Source organism: Stenella coeruleoalba, assembly GCF_951394435.1.
Source record: "Stenella coeruleoalba genome assembly, chromosome: 3".
In the NCBI taxonomy this organism is placed as follows: Eukaryota; Metazoa; Chordata; class Mammalia; order Artiodactyla; family Delphinidae; genus Stenella; species Stenella coeruleoalba.
Genome location: NC_137148.1, coordinates 117,080,063 through 117,099,409, shown reverse-complemented (window position 1 = coordinate 117,099,409; position 19,347 = coordinate 117,080,063). Strand labels below are relative to the sequence as shown.

General features: G+C 42.8%; 1 protein-coding gene and 1 pseudogene across 3 annotated transcripts in view; both read right to left on the bottom strand.

Moving 5' to 3' along the window:
* Positions 1 to 19,347, bottom strand: part of LOC307183653 (protocadherin alpha-C2) — a gene marked incomplete at its 5' end in the record, with an annotated part of 158,075 nt that overhangs the window by 126,066 nt on the left and 12,662 nt on the right. Inside the window, one exon of one of the 2 annotated variants that reach the window (XM_079916479.1) lies at positions 9,802 to 12,195. The exons of the other annotated variant lie outside the window; for it this stretch is intronic. Within the exon in view, the coding sequence (XP_079772605.1) occupies positions 9,802 to 12,195 (2,394 nt within the window). Of the gene's footprint in view, positions 1 to 9,801; positions 12,196 to 19,347 lie in introns of those variants that run through there. 2 annotated transcript variants of the gene reach the window in all.
* LOC307184070 (protocadherin alpha-5-like) lies at positions 16,213 to 18,896 on the bottom strand (annotated as a pseudogene). Its single transcript has 2 exons — positions 18,441 to 18,896; positions 16,213 to 18,231 (listed from the first exon to the last, which is right to left on the bottom strand). The product of its transcript is annotated as a protocadherin alpha-5-like (transcript).

Sequence of the window (19,347 nt, the reverse complement as noted above, 5' to 3'; positions counted from 1 at the left end):
TATTTATTTTATCTCAAACGTTTTGATGTCAGAGGCTGGGTTTTGATAATTCAGTGGTCCCTGGCATGCTAACAGTAGGTCCCCTAAGGGTCCTACTAATGATTAATGAAGACTGATGACTATATTTTAAAAGTTATTCTATAACACTTTCTATATAAATGGTCTACTTCCATGGTTAACAGGCAGTAACTACTACTAACTTTTAAATCGTCATCAAAACATACTGTGTACTTATTTTTGAGGAAGGGAAAACACCATTAATGGAAAAGAACAAAGATTTCAAACACCTACTCAGACCTCTAAATGATCTGAAGCAACTTATAAGTATGAAAAAAGACATCACTGTCAACACAAGATAGTCTAAACTTTCCTTGAGAAGACTTTATCTAACTAAATTTCTAGATTCCAAAAGGTTTTCCACATCCACAATGGTAATTGGACTTCCCAAAACTGGTGAAACTGACTTTTAGATGAGTTTTTTAATTCTATCACAAAGAATTCAAAATATTGACACATTGTAGGTTAACCTGAAAATAACTTCACAAAAGATAACTTTTACATAAAATAAGAGTAATATAGAAGGCCATAATGACTTTCTAACATTTTAGTTTTTCTTTTTCCAGTTATTAACTCCTTGAACTCTTTTGAATAATAACTAAATTTTGTTATGCACATAGTATTTGACAGATGTTTTATAAGCAACTTTATAAATATTAACTTACTTGATACAAAAATTCTATACAAAAATTCTATGCAATAGAATTTATATTCATCACGCGTAGAATGTGAAACCAAGGAATTGAAATAAATGCTTTATCAAAGGCTATATGAAAAAAACTGGAAGAGGTGGAGTTTTAATCCAGGAAGCTCCAGAATCCACAGTATTTAATAACTGACCTCTGGTACCTTTCAATTTAGGAAATATTTAATAGCTAAAATCATTAACATTCACCTGAAACTAATACAAAATTGTTAATCAACTATATACACCCATATAAAATAAAAAGTTAAAAATAAACAAATAAAACCATTAACATAGAAGAGTGCAAAGTGTTAAAATACAGATTAGATTTTGACTCCATCTTTGTGATAAGCACACCCCTAAAATGAAATTCGAATATCAATTAGAGAGTTGTAGGAACACAGAACTAAAATTATCGAAATGATGAGAGGTGTCAAATAAATGGTAGGTGATGGAAAGTGTCTTGTTTCTTTTATTTTTAAGTGTCTTATTTGTAATTAAGGAATTTTTAAAAACCAATTAAACATTTAGGAGAATTGAGTAATTAAAGTTATATCCAAGAATCAGTAGGCATAGACAGAATAGAAAATCTAAGTGTACCATCACTTTCACAAGGGAGAAACTCCACATTTGATTCAAACAGTACAGTACAGATAAACATATTTTAAAAATATACAGCCATTGGGGCTTCCCTGGTGGCGCAGTGGTTGAGAGTCCGCCTGCCGATGCAGGGGGATGCAGGGGGATGGAGGGGACACGGGTTCGTGCCCCGGTCCCGTCCCGGAATATCCCCACATGCCGAGGAGCGGCTGGGCCTGTGAGCCATGGCCTCTGAGCCTGCGCGTGCGGAGCCTGTGCTCTGCAACGGGAGAGGCCACAACAGTGAGAGGCCCGCGTACCGCAAAAAAAACAAAAACAAAAACAACACAGCCATTAAAATTAAGGATTAAAATTATTTCTTTCATGTAATGTGCTTTTAATAGCCAAATAAAATTTAGGCACTGAAGGTATTGTGAGAAATATAAAATAAACCACAAAATAATACTAGTTTCAGGTTACTTACAGGTAAGCAAAGGAAATAAAATGTCATACATTGCTGGTCATAAATGTTAAAGAAATTAAGAAATATATTAATAACAAATTAAGAATTGAGCATTCCAGAAACCATTCATTCCATTCCATTAAGTTTCACCATTCTCTCCAAAGGAATATGCTCAAAATCTATGACCAACTAACATCAAGCCAGGTCAAACAGTTACAAGAAGCAAAGATTTAAAAAAGACAAGAACAAAAAAATGAAAAGATTAAAAAAAAATAATAAACATTCTTGGACTCTCAAAGTTTTACTATACAAAACTAAAAATGTTAACTTGAATTAATGAGTCCTAATCATCCTGCATATTCTGTGTAATAAAGATTTATAAATTAACCATTTGAACAGCAAGAATGGAATTAATAATTTTTCTAATCAAATTATTTTTCTAAGTCATATATAAAATATGTTTAAATGTGAAATATTTTTCCATAATATTCCAACTCATCTACAAAGGGCTGATAGTATTTTCCTCAATATTAATCATTAGAAGTAAGAAGATTTTTATCAGATTAAAAGAAATTAGTTACTATACATAGATCCTCCAAAAATGTTATTGACATGACTAAAAAAGTATCTGATAATAAAGCACATATCTTGAAATAGTACAATGTTCTATTTGATATTCTGTTGAAAGGAATATTAAATATTTGTTCACTTTTGGTTTTATTTTTATCTGGTCTATAATAAATTTGGTAAGAAAATGAAAACATGCAAATTTTGAAGAGAAATTATTATTCTGTACTTTATTACTAAACTGCTTAAAATACCAATAAACACTATATACATGTAGTATATATAGTAATATCTGTTTCTCTATACTTAAGTAACAGACCCTAAGAGAGAGAAGAAAATAAAATGGATGGGCTCTGATCTTAAAGTAAAAGTAATCCCCAGAAAATATGTAAATATTCTCGAAACATAGTATATGAAGTAAGGTTAAAACTACATACAATGAAAAATAAATGCTATTTGGAGGAATGTATATAAATGTACATTGGAGGAATGTATATAAACAGGTTGTTAGGGTTGGAGGAATGTATATAAACAGGTTGTTGTTAGGGTTCAGAAAGTTAGGTATTACAAAGAATAAAATCGTATTCAGTAAGAAGAAATTTATCCAAGAAAAATTTGAATTTGAATAGAAACCCAACAATGGAGAATGGTTAATGTCTGATGGCACTGAGAAACAGCGATTAAATTCGCCATATACACATGTATCAAATCATCACGTTTTATACCTTAAACATACTCAATGCTATTCACCAAATATATCGCAATAAATCTGGGGGAAAAAACGATTAATTTTAAATATTTTTAAACCACAGTAACGTTTGTATACTGAAGTGTGAAAACGTGCTATATATTATAAAAAGGAAAATAAATGTGAAATACTATAAATTATAAAATTTCGTCTTAAATATTTTAATATCAGTTTAAATGGACCTACCTCCGTGCAATGATCAACATCTTGCAGTTTGCCCGCGTTTTCTGAACCTAAGAATGGAGGGAGGCTGGGGCTGAAGGCCATGAGATCTGCCTTGGGCGGCCCCTCCCCAGAGCACACCCGCTGCCGCCTCTGCTGCGAGTAAGACCAGCTCCCCACCGCGCTGGAGCACACCAGCGTGGGCTTCCCGGGCCCGCACGCGCCCTGGCTGGGCGGCGCCGAGCACCGCAGCGCCGCGTACAGCAGCAGCGTGAGCACCAACAGGCTGGACACCGCACAGATGGCGATGATCAGGTACACGTTCACATCCACCAGAGCGGCCTCCGCGCCAGCGGCGCCCGTCGACGCCCGCGAAGAGGCCTTGGGCGCCTGGCCGCTGTCCTCCAGCGACAGCAGCACGGTGGCCGTGGCCGTCAGCGCCGGCTCGCCGTGGTCCTTCACCAGCACCAGCAGGCGATGGCGTGGCGCGTCCGCCTCGTCCAGGGCGCGCGTCGTGCTGATCTCGCCCGTGTACAGCCCCACGCGGAACGGGCTGTGCGCGCCACCCGCCACCGGCTGCAGCTCGTACGACAGCCACGCGTTGTAGCCCGAGTCCGCGTCCACCGCGCGCACCTTCGCCACCACGTGGCCCGCGCCCACCGACCGAGCCACCAGCTGACTCAGCGCTCCCGCCCCGCTGCCCAGCCTAGGCAGCAGCACCGCGGGCACGTTGTCGTTCTCGTCCAGCACGAACACCTGCAGCGTCACGTTGCTGCCCAGAGGCGGCACGCCCGCGTCGCGCGCGCTCACCTGGAACTGCAGCAGCTCCAGCTCCTCGTGGTCCAGCGGCTGCAGCGCGTACACCTTGCCGCTCTCCGCGTGCACCGACACGTAGCTCGACAGCGCTCGCTCGCCCACCCGCCGCTCCACCAGCGAGTAGGACACCAGCGCGTTCTCCTGCGCGTCCGCGTCCCGCGCCGACACCGTGAAGATGTGGCAGCCGGGCGGGTTGTTCTCCCTCACGAACACCGTGTACTCGGGGTGCGCGAACGCGGGCGCGTTGTCGTTCACGTCGGCCACCTCCACGGACACGGTGGCTGTTACCGACAGGGAAGGCGAGCCCGCGTCCCGCGCGGTCACCACCACCTCATAGTTGGCCACAGTCTCGCGATCCAAGGCTCTGTCCAGAACCAGCGAATAGTAATTCTTGAAGGTGGACACCAGTTTGAAGGGGACCTGGGGCGTTAATGAGCAGGTCACCTGCCCATTGGCACCAGAATCTTGGTCAGACACATTAATCAAGATGATAACAGTGCCGGGCTGAGCATCTTCTGAGATAGGAAGCGACAGGGAAGTGACAGTCAACTCTGGAGCATTGTCATTAGCGTCCAAAACTTCCACAAGAACTGTACAGTGACCAGCCAGGGGTGGGAGGCCTTTATCGATCGCCTCTACTGGAATTTTGTAGGCTTTACTTTCTTCAAAATCTATATGTCCTATTGCTATAATCTTCCCACTTAGGGAGTCTATGTAGAACTTAAATTTTATATCTGGAGAAACGTCACTAGAGAATGAGTAAATAATATCCCCATTCAAGCCTTCGTCTAAATCTGAGGCATTAAGTTTAATTACAAACGTTGCATTGGGAACGTTTTCTGGTAATTTCACCGCATAGAGTGTTCTGTCGAAAGCTGGGGCGTTGTCATTGGCGTCCAGCACTTTGACGAGTAACTGAACTGTGCCAGTCAGCTCAGGTTTGCCTCTGTCAGTGGCCGTGAGCACTAAATGAAGTTCCGGAGATTCTTCCCTGTCTAAAGGTTTTCGTAATACAAGTCCCAGAGGCTTTACCTGTTGGTCAGTGGTTGGTACGTCCAGAGAGAAATACTCATTGGAGCTCAGCCAGTAAGTCAACAGAGCGTTCTCCCCGATATCTGCATCGGAGGCGCCCTCTAGTGGAAACCAAGAGTCAAGCGGCCTGGATTCCGCGATAAACAGATTCCTTTGTGTTCCGGGGAACACGGGAGGATTGTCGTTAATATCCTTCACCTCCACCTCCACGTGGAACACCTGCAGCGGCCGGTCCACGATCACCTCCAGGTGGATACTGCACTCCGCGCTCCGCCCGCACAGCTCCTCCCGGTCGATCCGAGAATTCACAAACAAAACGCCATTCTGCAGATTTACCTCCAGAAGGTCCCCGCGGCCTTTGGACGCCACCCGGAACAGGCGCGGCACCAGCTCCGCCAGCTCCAGCCCCAGGTCCTGGGCGATGCGGCCCACGAAGGTGCCGTGTTTGGCCTCCTCCGGGACCCAGTAGTGGACCTGGCCGCTCCCGGTCTCCCAGGCTATGAGAATTATAAAAAATAGCAGTAGATGCCTGTTCCCCGAGTCGCCTAGATTTGAGTACATTTCAAATTATTGGTATTTTATTCTAAACTGCGTAACTTGTCGCAAAACTTAGAGGAATCTTCTTATCCCTTCTTTATTATCCTGATAGGCTCGCCATTGTTCAACCTCCGGGTACTGAAACATAGTGGAGACTCTTTCCGATGTGAAAAGGGATGGCTTAGTTTTGTCTTGAATTAAGAGAATTTCATGGTAAAGAGCGACATCATGTGGCCCAAAAAGTAAGTACGAATTACAAAAATCAACTTTATATTAATAAGGTGCAAAGTTTTATTTCAATCTCTGAATTTCTACAAATATTTGTTAAAGTGTAGGACAACATTTCTCATGCTGGCTGAAGGCATTCTTAGGATATTTCACTTCTGGATGTTTAGTGTGACCATAATTGTAGTTCTCAAGCCTTGAAAATATGTTTTTCCACAAAGTTTTAAAATAAAGATAACAATCCAAGTGACAAATAAAATTATGTTAGCAACCCTAAGTTTTAAAATCCTCTCTTCAGAGTCCAGGAAGCTCCATTTTCTTAGATTTCTGTTAAGGAAACTCCTGGTCTCTCTAGGGACCCAGGATCTCAAGAATCTAGTGGAAGAAAAACTTAGAAAAGTTGTTTTTAGGAAGCAAGAAATATTAGCAACTAATTCATATACTTGTCTTAAGAAAGTACAATAAGGGAAGGTTTGGGGTATCTTTGAAAAGGAAGAATTTGTATTAAGTGCATTTTGCGAGGATGAAGTATTCTGAATTTCTCTTTTCATCAGAATTTACATGTTCTGTTTCAGGATTTCATGGTTCTTATATCTTTTTTCCTTTCATTCTTTCTAAGCCTCATGTTTTATGAATATCCACCTGTTTTTACAATCTCCAACATGATTAAGATTATTTCATCAGCTAAATGTTGGTACTCAACTGTCCTTTAATTAAAGCAGTCCTTTAATCAAGCTTGGGGTGTTTTATCCTTTTTAGTTCTACTTAACAGAGTAAGTTTTTTTTAATGTTTCACATCCATCTTCCCAACTGCAAATAAAATAATTAATGTCTGTATGCTATGGCTTTCCAAGTTTAATATCTGCCTAAATGAGTTTTAAATAATGCTGCTATCCTGAATTATTGCAATAGCTTCTTATTGCATCATCTTGTCACAACTCCATTTATCCTTCTCTTAATCCTGGCAGTCATCTTCCTGAAAAACACCTTTTATTCCTATGGATTTACTCTTTTTGATAGCTGTCAAATGATGTGAGAGGTGAGTCAAAATTTCTTAGTCAAGTACTCAAATTACCCAAGAGATCTGTCTCATATTACTTTTCCTGCTTTATCTCATACTCTTTCCTATGGGAACTATATGTTTTAACCAAAACAGACTTCCCTGTGTCCAGGCACATTTGGGGTTTTCTGTGTACTTTACTTAAGTTCCTCTGTTGCCAAGAATACCGGTTATACTCAATATTCTCCCAAAGGAAACTTTTCCATTTAAAAACCACTAAAATGTCAAAACTCTTGAAGGACTCCTTCAACAAGGGAAATAGGTGGATATTTCTGTTCAATACAATCACAGTGATTTACATCTCTTGTATCTCTTATAATATTCTGCCTCTAAGATGGTTATATTTATGTATGACAGATATCTTTATTTTTCTATAAACTTCTTGAAGCCAGGGGCTGGGTCTTGTTAATTCAATCATTCTTGACACAGCATCATGTCCTTAGAGACCATCCTAGAATATTTTCTAAATGTTTACTCAAGAGTGATGCCTATGGTTCTTCTCTATTTCCTAAGAAAGCATACTATTTTTATGGTTGTTAGATATCACTATTTATACAAATGACACTCTTTATTGATTATACAACAATAGTCTATTTGTCACTTTTAAGTATGTGTTTAAGAACTATTGTGTGGGGCTTCCCTGGTGGCGCAGTGGTTAAGAATCCGCCTGCCAATTCAGGGTACACGAGTTCAAGCCCTGGTCCGGGAAGATTCCACATTCCGCGGAGCAACTAAGCCTGTGCTGGCGCAGTGGTTAAGAATCCGCCTGCCAGTTCAGGGTACATGGGTTCAAGCCCTGGTCCGGGAAGATTCCACATTCCGCGGAGCAACTAAGCCTGTGCACCACAACTACTGAAGCCCGCGCGCCTGGAGCCTGTGCTCCGCAACAAGAGAAGCCACCGCAGTGAGAAGCCCGCGCGCTGCAATGAAGAGTAGCCCCCGTTCGCCTCAATTAGAGAAAGCCCGCGTGCAGCAACGAAGACCCAACGCCACCAAAAAAAAACCAAAACAAAACTATTGTGTGCTTACTTATTTTTAAAAATCAGAAACGCTACCAATGGTTTCCACCATTTCAAAAATAGAAAATGAAAATATTGGGGAGCACAAACCCCAGTTCAGTCCTCTGATGGACCCTGGACAACTTGTAAATGTAGGAAAATATGTCATTCCAGTTTAAGGTAGTCTAATACTTCCTAGGAAAACATGGACAACACAAAAAGTTAAAATCACCTTCAGCAAAGCACCAAAGGCTCAGCAGCTTAAATGTATTTTTTAAATCCAAAATGCTTTTCCACTGCCAAAATCTTAATTCAATTTTCAACATAGAAAAAATGGATCAAAATTTTCTTCAATGGCATTCAAAATGTTAGAGACATCTTGGATTAATTAAAATACATCTTAAATTAATTATTTATAGGGAGGCCATAAATAGCCTTTACATAAAATAAAAATAATATAGAAGCCATAATGATGACCTTCTGACATTTTAGATTTTCCTATTCCTCTTCAGAATATTAATAGCCAAATTGATCAAGCTCTTACTATTTAGCTAATACTATCATAAGCACTTTATAAGTATCAACTTACTAAGTACTTCAGCATTTACCTGTGATAGGTATTACTATTTATCATCCCAGCTTTACAGGTGGAAAACTGAAAAATGAGAGGTTAAGCAAGGCTGCACAGAACAAAATTGGTAGGGGGGAATTTAGGCAAGGAAGGATGGCTTCAAAACTCACAACAATAAACACTATTCTCTGCTTCCTGCATGTAAAGAAACAGTGAAGAGTTTAAATCATAATACAGAGTGAATAATGAAAGCATTAAATTAGAAGAAATAGTTCTATGAAAGGAACCCACCAAATAAAAATCAAACATAAATAAGTGATTTGCAGTGTTTGAGAGTTCAATGCAGATTTTACATGAATGTACTTGGTCAAAGTTCACATTCTGTTGAATTACTATTTGTCTGATATTTGAATCCCTGATAAGCTGAGCAATAACCATGGGTGTCACATGGTAGTTGTAAGAGTGTGAAATTTCCCCATTCACTTCTTCAACCCAATCAGAAGTATTCAGTCTGATAACTAATACTATGTACTTTGTCTCTAAATGGTTTAAAAGGCCAACAGTAAATAAGCACTACAGACTCTTGGACTCTTGGAATCACCAGGCCCCAAAAGGAATCTAGATTAAGATATGATGAACAGGGCCCTTAAACAAAGTGGATAACTTGAAAGTGTTGGTGAAACAGAAGCATTAAAAAAAAAAAAGGAAGAAGGAAAGAAAGGAAGGAAGAAGGAAGCTGACAGGATAAAAGTGTAATAAAGTGACGTTGAAATGTCAATATATTATTAAAAAATGAGTAACTGTGAAATAACCCTCCTGAAGTTCAAATGGAAAGTAATGAAAGCTCTACAACATTAATAAGAAAAAAAAAAATTACCAGGGAGGGAGACGCAAGCGGGAAGAGATATGGGAATATATGTGTATATATAACTGATTCATTTTGTTGTGAAGCTGAAACTAACATACCATTGTAAAGCAATTACACTCCAATAAAGATGTTAAAAAAAAAATATTACCAATGCAAATTTCTAAATGCATCACAAATGAATGTATCCAATGAAATTTTGAGTTTCAAGACAAAAATCTTGAGGTGTAGAATGATATTAATAACGTCTGATTCCACTTTAAGTCAACATTAATAAACCAAAGAGATCATAATGATTGACAAAAAGGAAAAGACGTATATAATGTAAAATTATTCAAATTTTTCAAAAAAAGAGAGTGTAAATATAAACCGAACGAAAACAATTATAACATTTCAAAATAAATATTAACTGGTAATTATGAAAATTCAGACTTACTTTGGAAAGCCGATCACCATTTAAATCCTGAAGCTCGCCCATATCCACCACTACTGGACAAGCTGGAAGGCTGGGGCTGAAGGCCATGAGGTCGGTCTTGGGCGGCCCCTCCCCAGAGCACACCCTCTGCCGCCTCTGCTGCGAGTAAGACCAGCTCCCCACCGCGCTGGAGCACACCAGCGTGGGCTTCCCGGGCCCGCACGCGCCCTCGCTGGGCGGCGCCGAGCACCGCAGCGCCGTGTACAGCAGCAGCGTGAGCACCAACAGGCTGGACACCGCGCAGATGGCGATGATCAGGTACACGTTCACATCCACCAGAGCGGCCTCCGCGCCAGCGGCGCCCGTCGACGCCCGCGAAGAGGCCTTGGGCGCCTGGCCGCTGTCCTCCAGCGACAGCAGCACGGTGGCCGTGGCCGTCAGCGCCGGCTCGCCGTGGTCCTTCACCAGCACCAGCAGGCGATGGCGCGGCGCGTCCGCCTCGTCCAGGGCGCGCGTCGTGCTGATCTCGCCCGTGTACAGCCCCACGCGGAACGGGCTGTGCGCGCCACCCGCCACCGGCTGCAGCTCGTACGACAGCCACGCGTTGTAGCCCGAGTCCGCGTCCACCGCGCGCACCTTCGCCACCACGTGGCCCGCGCCCACCGACCGAGCCACCAGCTGATTCAGCGCTCCCGCCCCGCCGCCCGGCCTGGGCAGCAGCACCGCGGGCGCGTTGTCGTTCTCGTCCAGCACGAACACCTGCAGCGTCACGTTGCTGCCCAGAGGCGGCACGCCCGCGTCGCGCGCGCTCACCTGGAACTGCAGCAGCTCCAGCTCCTCGTGGTCCAGCGGCTGCAGCGCGTACACCTTGCCGCTCTCCGCGTGCACCGACACGTAGCTCGACAGCGCTCGCTCGCCCACCCGCCGCTCCACCAGCGAGTAGGACACCAGCGCGTTCTCCTGCGCGTCCGCGTCCCGCGCCGACACCGTGAAGATGTGGCAGCCGGGCGGGTTGTTCTCCCTCACGAACACCGTGTACTCGGGGTGCGCGAACGCGGGCGCGTTGTCGTTCACGTCGGCCACCTCCACGGACACGCTGGCTGTGGCCGACAGAGAAGGCGAGCCCCCGTCCCTCGCAGTCACCACCACCTCATAGTTCGACACACTCTCGCGATCCAAGGCGCTGTCCAGAACCAATGAATAGTAATTCTTGAAGGTGGACACCAGTTTGAAGGGAACATGGGGCGTCAGAGAGCAGGTCACCTGCCCGTTGGCACCTGAGTCGAGATCGGACACGCTAATTAGGGCAATGACAGTGCCGAAATGAGCGTCCTCTCGGACAGGCAAGGATAAGGAAGTCAGTGCAATCTGAGGGACATTATCATTTTTATCCAAAACTTTCACCAAGATGGTGCAATGACCAGTCATGGGTGGGTGGCCTTTGTCTGTCGCATCAATACGGATTTTGTATAAATTTATATTTTCAAAATCTAAATTCCCTTGAATTACTATTTCTCCAGTATTTGGATCTATTCTAAACTGGTTACTAACCATGGATGGAACAAGACTACTAAAAGAGTATGAAAACTCCCCATTAGCTCCTTCATCCCTATCAGAAGCATTCAGTCTCATAACTATTGTTCCGTTATCTGAGTTTTCAAATATTTTTGCTTCATACTCTGACTGTCCAAAACTGGGAGCATTGTCATTCACATCCAGTACGGTGACCAGCAGCTGAACAGTGGCAGTGAGCTCAGGTTTGCCTTGGTCAGTGGCCATGAGGAATAAGTTATGTTCGGGCGCTTCCTCTCTGTCCAACGATTTCCTTAACACGAGCCCAATTTGTGTACTGTCATCACTGTTTGTTTTCACATCTAACGCGAAGTTTTCGTTGGAACTGAGCTTGTAGGTTAAGACAGAATTTGAGCCCACATCTGCATCCGACGCGCCCTCTAGTGGAAACAACGAATCTGGCAGCCTAGATTCGTAAATCAACACTCTTTGTTCCTTTACCGGGAACACAGGCGGGTTGTCGTTAATGTCCTTCACCTCCACCTCCACGTGGAACACCTGCAGCGGCCGGTTCACGATCACCTCCAGGTGGATGCTGCACTCCAAGCTCCACCCGCACAGCTCCTCCCGGTCGATCCGAGAATTCACAAACAAAATGCCATTCTGCAGATTTACCTCCAGAAGGTCCCCGCGGCCTTTGGACGCCACCCGGAACAGGCGCGGCACCAGCTCCGTCAGCTCCAGCCCCAGGTCCTGGGCGATGAGGCCCACGAAGGTGCCGTGTTTGGCCTCCTCTGGGACGGAGTAGCGGACCTGGCCGCTCCCCTCCTCCCAGGCTGCAAGGAGCAGAAGCGAGAGAAGCAAACACCGGGATCTCAGTCGGCCTTCAGGTGTAATAAGCATTTCAAATACTTGCTGGTTTAGTTCCATCAGGAAATCTTGTCTAGGCATTAAGATGAAATGTTGTATGATCCCGAGTCTGTTAATTCAGTTCTTCTGCGCCTGCCATCATTCAACACTCGTGGAAGGATGCAGTAACGGGAGCAATGGACTTGAATAACAGCTAGTGTAACTTCACGGTAGACAGCGACATCATGCGGCTCGAAAGGGTAAGTAATGACTTCACAACGAAGCTACGCTATAGTTCTTGAAATTAAAGATATAGATATTTATATTACATATATATGTTTTGCATTATTTTAATAGTAAATCTCCTCATGTTTGTAATTTGAAGGGTCAGTTTATCTCGTCTGTTTTCTTTTATTAGTTTAGAGTAGGGTAAGGGTTCAAAATACTCATAGTGAAACAACTTTCCTCCCAATAAAGGAAAAACTGTATCAGCCATTTTAGAAAGCTTAAGTGTGATATGAACCAGGCTTGGGAATTAGAAGTGCAAACTATCCTACATAGTTGCATAGAGAAGAAACATGTGCATGTATTTCTGTCACAGAATATACTATTATATTTTGAGAAAAGAGTGTAATTTTAAATTAGCAAGTTTTACCCAAATTTTAAAAACCTTATAGATTATCAAAGTCCATTCTTTCTTTGTTGAGTGAACATCAACTACTCCTAATAATATTTTTTAATTTAATAATGGAGGCTGAAAATTTTAGCACATATTCTTTACAACATTTCTTAATTTCTCTGCAGCTTATATTAGTCCTCCCCCTCAAAATATTTTCCTTCTTGTGGAATTTCTACTTATACTTCTCCATCTTGTGGAATTTCTACCTATTGTGCTTTGCTGCTCTGATCCTTCCGCTGCTCCTAAATGACCTTATCCTTTTCTTTCTACCTCAACCTCTTATATGCTTTTATTTGTGTTCTCATCCCCTTCCAACATTTCAGACAAGACTTCTATTGAAGGTATTCCCAAACTCACATCTTCCTCCCCCTTTTCAATGGTTATAATTGTCATTTTTAGCCATACATGCTGATGACTCCTAGAAAATAATTTGATTACAATTTAAAGATTATGAAGATAAATCATTAATACCCCCCAAATTCAAACCCTTAAATTCACCTTTTATTTAATGGCATGAACATTCTACATGTCACCTATATCAATTTTTTATTACTCCATCTCCCTTACCTGCCCTATTCAAAGTTGGCCTATAGTCCATCTGTCCATCTGTCTTTTCACATACCACCATATTTATCTTCATGGGTACAGCTTTTATTGGATTGCACTAAACAAATAAATGCCAAGATGTTAGAATCACTTCTATGTGACCTGAGATATGATCACAAGCCAAGTGTTATTTTCACTTGGCAGTGTTATTTTCAACTACTCTCCAATATTCTATTTTGCAGACAACATAGATCACTTGCTTTCCTTCTTCCGCAATACAACCTTTGTTCAATTTTTTAAAAATTACCTCCATCTTTACCTGTAAAAATGCTCTACTCATATCAAAGTCATGCCAAAATATCATCTTACCATGAATTCATCCTTAATGTCATCAACTGTAGGTAATTAAACTCTTTCTCAAAAGGAGACAATGAAAGTTATTAAAAAGAATTTTCAAACGGACACTTGCCAACACTCACCCTTCTGCACAATTCTGATATACTTGTAAAATCCTCACAGACAACTGTAATACAAAGTACCCCCCAACATGAGAACATTTTACATAACTTACATGACAATATCTTAAAATAACTAACCTAGATCTATCCTGATAAGTAGTAGTCCTTATCGCTTTCTATTACACTTATTTTGAGTAAACAAAGAGTTCATTTGACAACCAATAATAAGCCCCCAAATAAAGGTTCCTTTGCTTACAGGAAGAAAGGCCTTGACAAAAGATATATTGGGGGCTTCCCTGGTGGTGCAGTGGTTGAGAGTCCACCTGCCGCTGCAGGGGACACGGGTTCGTGCCCCGGTCCGGGAAGATCCCACATGCGGCGGAAAGGCTGGGCCCGTGAGCCATGGCCACTGGGCCTGCCCGTCCGGAGCCTGTGCTCTGCAGCGGGAGAGGCCACAACGGTGAGAGGCCCGCGTACTGGGAAAAAAAAAAAAAGATATATTGGCCTACAGTCTTGTTAGTTGAAGGTTTTCTACAGTGGTTAAGGTATTTCATAAATTGCTGCCCTAAGTGAAGAATCTCTTTGAATATCAACTTTTAAATTAGTTAATTAAAGTATCAAATCTGTCTTTCCATTGAAGTTCCTAGCAATTTCCAGAAGGTTGGTAATATAGTCCAATTAACTGGAACAGTTGCAATAATTCTATTTATTGGCTCCAAGTAGAAAATTATACAATGTTACTGAAATCATATATGCAATTTCCTTTTCATTGGAAAAGGAAAATACTGGTCTCCTTATAAGAAACATCTTATATTTTTGTTTATTTATTTACTCAAACAGTTCATCTAGTCAAGGGAGAAGATTGTGTGAGAAAAAAGTTTAGTCAATCCGTGAACATCTTCCTCGCCCAGCAAAGAAAATTCTCAGTTATAAATAAAAAGTTTATATTTCAAAACTAAATTAACTTGATTTATTTAACTTGATTTTTAAAAAGCTGACAACTGTTACCTACAAATTTACACAGTGGTGAGAATGCCCTCTCCATTTATAGGACTCCCCCAAAGTAATGAGGTATTAGAAATGTTTAAATAGTATGATACAAGTGTACTTATAAAATTAAATACATGTGACAATGCAAGAAATAGGAAAGCAATAAAAAGGGGAATTGACATTTTGTCATATGAAATGTGGAATATTTATTCCTGGCTAAACCCATATTGTTTTTTAAAGAAGTGTAGAAAAACAGTTCTCTGTATTTGAGATGGAGAGCACTCTTGCCTATAGTAGATAAAATGTATGGCTTTGTTGTAAAAATGGTATTCGTAAACAACAAACTCAGGGGGGTGGTTATATCATAGTACAGTTTTTTAAAATCTAAAAACAAAAGGCAACAATAAATACAAACGTTTTCTAACTCAAAAATGTTAAGATTTTCCCAACTGTGAGAATTCATGATTATTTCTCACCAATATAATAATTTGTGTATTGGAAAAGAAAAAGTAAGATAGAGAAAAACTAATCATTGTTCCACTAAATGTTGATGTTAGAGGTGGGGAATTATGACATATCTGCAAAATGGGACAACATGGGCTGGAAAAAAGAATGAAAAAACTCCTTAAGTAATAAGTCATGATAGACAAATTATATTAAATGAAGGGGGAAGGAAAATCAACACAAATATTATGTCTTAAAATGGGAGACGGGAGTTTATTAGTGTATGAAAAATTCTCTAGAAGAATAGCCAAGAAATTGGAAAGTTTGAAATATTCAGCAGGTATATTAAGTGGTTTGATATTGGAGGTAGAATGGAAACATTTTAAAACATTTTAAATCATGTAAATGTATTTTGTATTCAAAAATGAATAAAATGAAGCCACTAGAGCTAAAAAGTTTTAATTATAAATATCAAATTCACCATTAGTATGCCAAGGCCAACCATTTAAACAGACTTGAAAGAGTCATTCAATGCACAAATATTACTGAAAAACTTAATTCAATATGTGTAATAAAAATACTCAAATAACGGATAGTATATGGAGAACAAAAAAGGCAAATTGACACGATGATGTTAAATATTTCTATGTAGTTACAACATGGGGCTTTGACAATAAATAATAATGCCAAGTATGTATCTTACAAGTATCTTACTACAACACTAATATTTGAAAATTGAAACGTTCAACTAAAAATTTCAGTCTGCAAATGCTTTCTATGGTCCACAGAAAACTAGTCCATTAACTCAAACTTTTAAAACCTTATAAAAAGGGGATTGTTACTGAAATAAACACTATAGTGCAAAACAATTTTCTCAAACAAAGTAAATTTTAAGCGTAACTATAAGTAAATGAATTAGTACCAAGAGAATTTATATCTAAAACGATACAATAATTACTTATAAAGCCATAATTTAAAATAAAAAGAGAAGATAGAGGATAATATTAAATATTTCATATTAAAGACATAACGAAAAATTGCTGTAAGAGTTTTGAGACTCACGGTGTCCGTAGAAATGGGACCCTGAGGCAGGCTGGGGCTGAAGGCCATGAGATCTTCCTTGGGCGGCCCTTCCCCAGAGCACACCCTCTGCCGCCTCTGCTGCGAGTAAGACCAGCTCCCCACCGCGCTGGGGCACACCAGCGTGGGCTTCCCGGGCCCGCACGCGCCCTCGCTGGGCGGCGCCGAGCACCGCAGCGCCGTGTACAGCAGCAGCGTGAGCATCAACAGGCTGGACACCACGCAGATGGCGATGATCAGGTACACGTTCACATCCACCAGAGCGGCCTCCGCGCCAGCGGGCCCGTCGACGCCCGCGAAGAGGCCTTGGGCTCCTGGCCGCTGTCCTCCAGCGACAGCAGCACGGTGGCCGTGGCCGTCAGCGCCGGCTCGCCGTGGTCCTTCACCAGCACTAGCAGGCGATGGCGCGACGCGTCCGCCTCGTCCAGGGCGCGCGTCGTGCTGATCTCGCCCGTGTACAGCCCCACGCGGAACGGGCTGCGCGCGCCACCCACCGCCGGCTGCAGCTCGTACGACAGCCACGCGTTGTAGCCCGAGTCCGCGTCCACCGCGCGCACCTTCGCCACCACGTGGCCCGCGCCCACCGACCGAGCCACCAGCTGGCTCAGCGCGCCCGCCCCGCCGCCCGGCCCGGATAGCAGCAACGCGGGCGCGTTGTCGTTCTCGTCCAGCACGAACACCTGCAGCGTCACGTTGCTGCCCAGAGGTGGCACGCCCGCGTCGCGCGCGCTCACCTGGAACTGCAGCAGCTCCAGCTCCTCGTGGTCCAGCGGCTGCAGCGCATACACCTTGCCGCTCTCCGCGTGCACCGACACGTAGCTCGACAGCGCTCGCTCGCCCACCCTCCGCTCCACCAGCGAGTAGGACACCAGCGCGTTCTCCTGAGCGTCCGCGTCCCGCGCCGACACCGTGAAGATGTGGCAGCCGGGCGGGTTGTTCTTCACCAACACCGTGTACTCGGGGTGCGCGAACGCGGGCGCGTTGTCGTTCATGTCGGCCACCTCCACGGACACGCTGGCTGTGGCCGACAGGGAAGGCGAGCCCCCGTCCCTCGCGGTCACCACCACCTCATAGTTCGCCATACTCTCGCGATCCAAGGCGCTATGTAGAACCAATGAATAGTAATTCTTGAAGGTGCACACCAGCTTGAAGGGGACATGAGGCATGAGGGTGCAAGTCACCTGCCCATCGGCACCGGAGTCGTGGTCTGACAGACTGATCAGGGCGATGACAGTGCCCAGTGGGGCGTCCTCTTGCACTGGCAGAGATAAGGAGGTTATGACCATCTCTGGGCTATTATCATTCTCATCCAGGATTTTCACTATTACTTTGCAGTGTCAGTTAATGGGAATGGACTTTTATCAACGGCATCAATATTAATTTCATATAAATTACAGTCTTCATAATCCAGTTTTCTTTCCCTGAACTGTTATTTCCCCACTATTAGATTGATCGCAAATTTAGATGTTACGTTGTCAAGAACAAGATTACTAAAGAGGTACACTATTTCCTTATTAATGCCCTCACCTGCATCTGAGGCATTCAGTTTAATAACTAATATCCCGTTCGGTGCATTTTCCAGTATTCTGACATTATAAATTGATTTATCAAATTCCGAGGCATCATCATTCGCATCCAATACATTGATCAATGACTGAACTGTACCTGTTAGTTCAGGTTTTCTTCCATCAATTGCAATCAGCAATAAACGATGTTCTTGCGTTTCTTCCCTACCTACTGGTTTCTTCAAAACTAGCTCTAAAAAGTTTGTTTCCTCTTCATTTGTTTTAACATCCAAGTCAAAATATTCATTAGCTTGTAACTTGTATCTCAGTTCTGCGTTTCTTTCGATATCCATATCAGATGCGCCCTCTAGCGGAAACCTAGAATCCGCTATTCTTTTTTTTTTTTTTTTTTTTCCCCGGTACGCAGGCCTCTCACTGTTGTGGCCTCTCCCGTTGCGGAGCACAGGCTCCGGACGCGCAGGTTCAGCGGCCAAGGCTCACAGGCCCAGCCGCTCCGCGGCATGTGGTATCTTCCTGGACTAGGGCACGAACCCGTGTCCCCTGCATCGGCAGGCGGACTCTCAACCACTGCGCCACCAGGGAAGCCCGAATCCGCTATTCTTGATTCTAAAATAGTGTTTGTTTTTGTCGCAAGAACCTTCGGGGGTTGTCATTAATGTCCTTCACCTCCACCTCCCCATGGAACACCTGCAGCGGCCGGTCCACGATCACCTCCAGGTGGATGCTGCACTCCAAGCTCCGCCCGCACAGCTCTTCCCGATCGATCTGAGAATTCACAAACAAAATACCACTCTGCAGATTTACCTCCAGAAGGTCCCTACGGCCTTTGGATGCCACCCGGAACAGACGCGGCACCAGCTCCGCCAGCTCCAGCCCCAAGTCCTGGGCGATGTGGCCCACGAAGATGCCTTGTTTGGCCTCCTCAGGGACCGACTAGTGCACCTGGCCACTGCCCGCCTCCCAGGCTGCGAGGAGCAGAAGCGAGAGCAGCAGGCGCAGGGATCCCGCACCTCTTCTCTGGGAATATACCATCGCAAATTCGTTGCAATATTCAAATGTCTATTGCACTACCATATAACTTTTGGAAACTTAACTCCCAATTTGATATAATTTTGTATTTGCTCACCTTTTGAGCTTCAGCAGTGTGAAAAAAAATGGAGTGACTTTTTTCCTTTCTAAGAAAAATAAGCTCTCTGTATTCCTTTGTTGCTAAAAACAAACAAACCAAAAAAACTTGCGGTGTCCAGAGCCATCATGTGGATGAAAGGGGAGTATTTTACTTTGTTCTGCTTTATTTACCTTACATTCGTTAAATATTTCCCAATTTCAATGACTCTTATGTATTATTTTCCCTACTCTAATCAAATATATCACTAAAATTTTAATAAAATATATCAACTTTAATTAAAATATTGCAAAATCAATACTACTGAAATTGTGACACCCAATCTTTACTAGAATGATTTGTATTGGTCTATTCTAT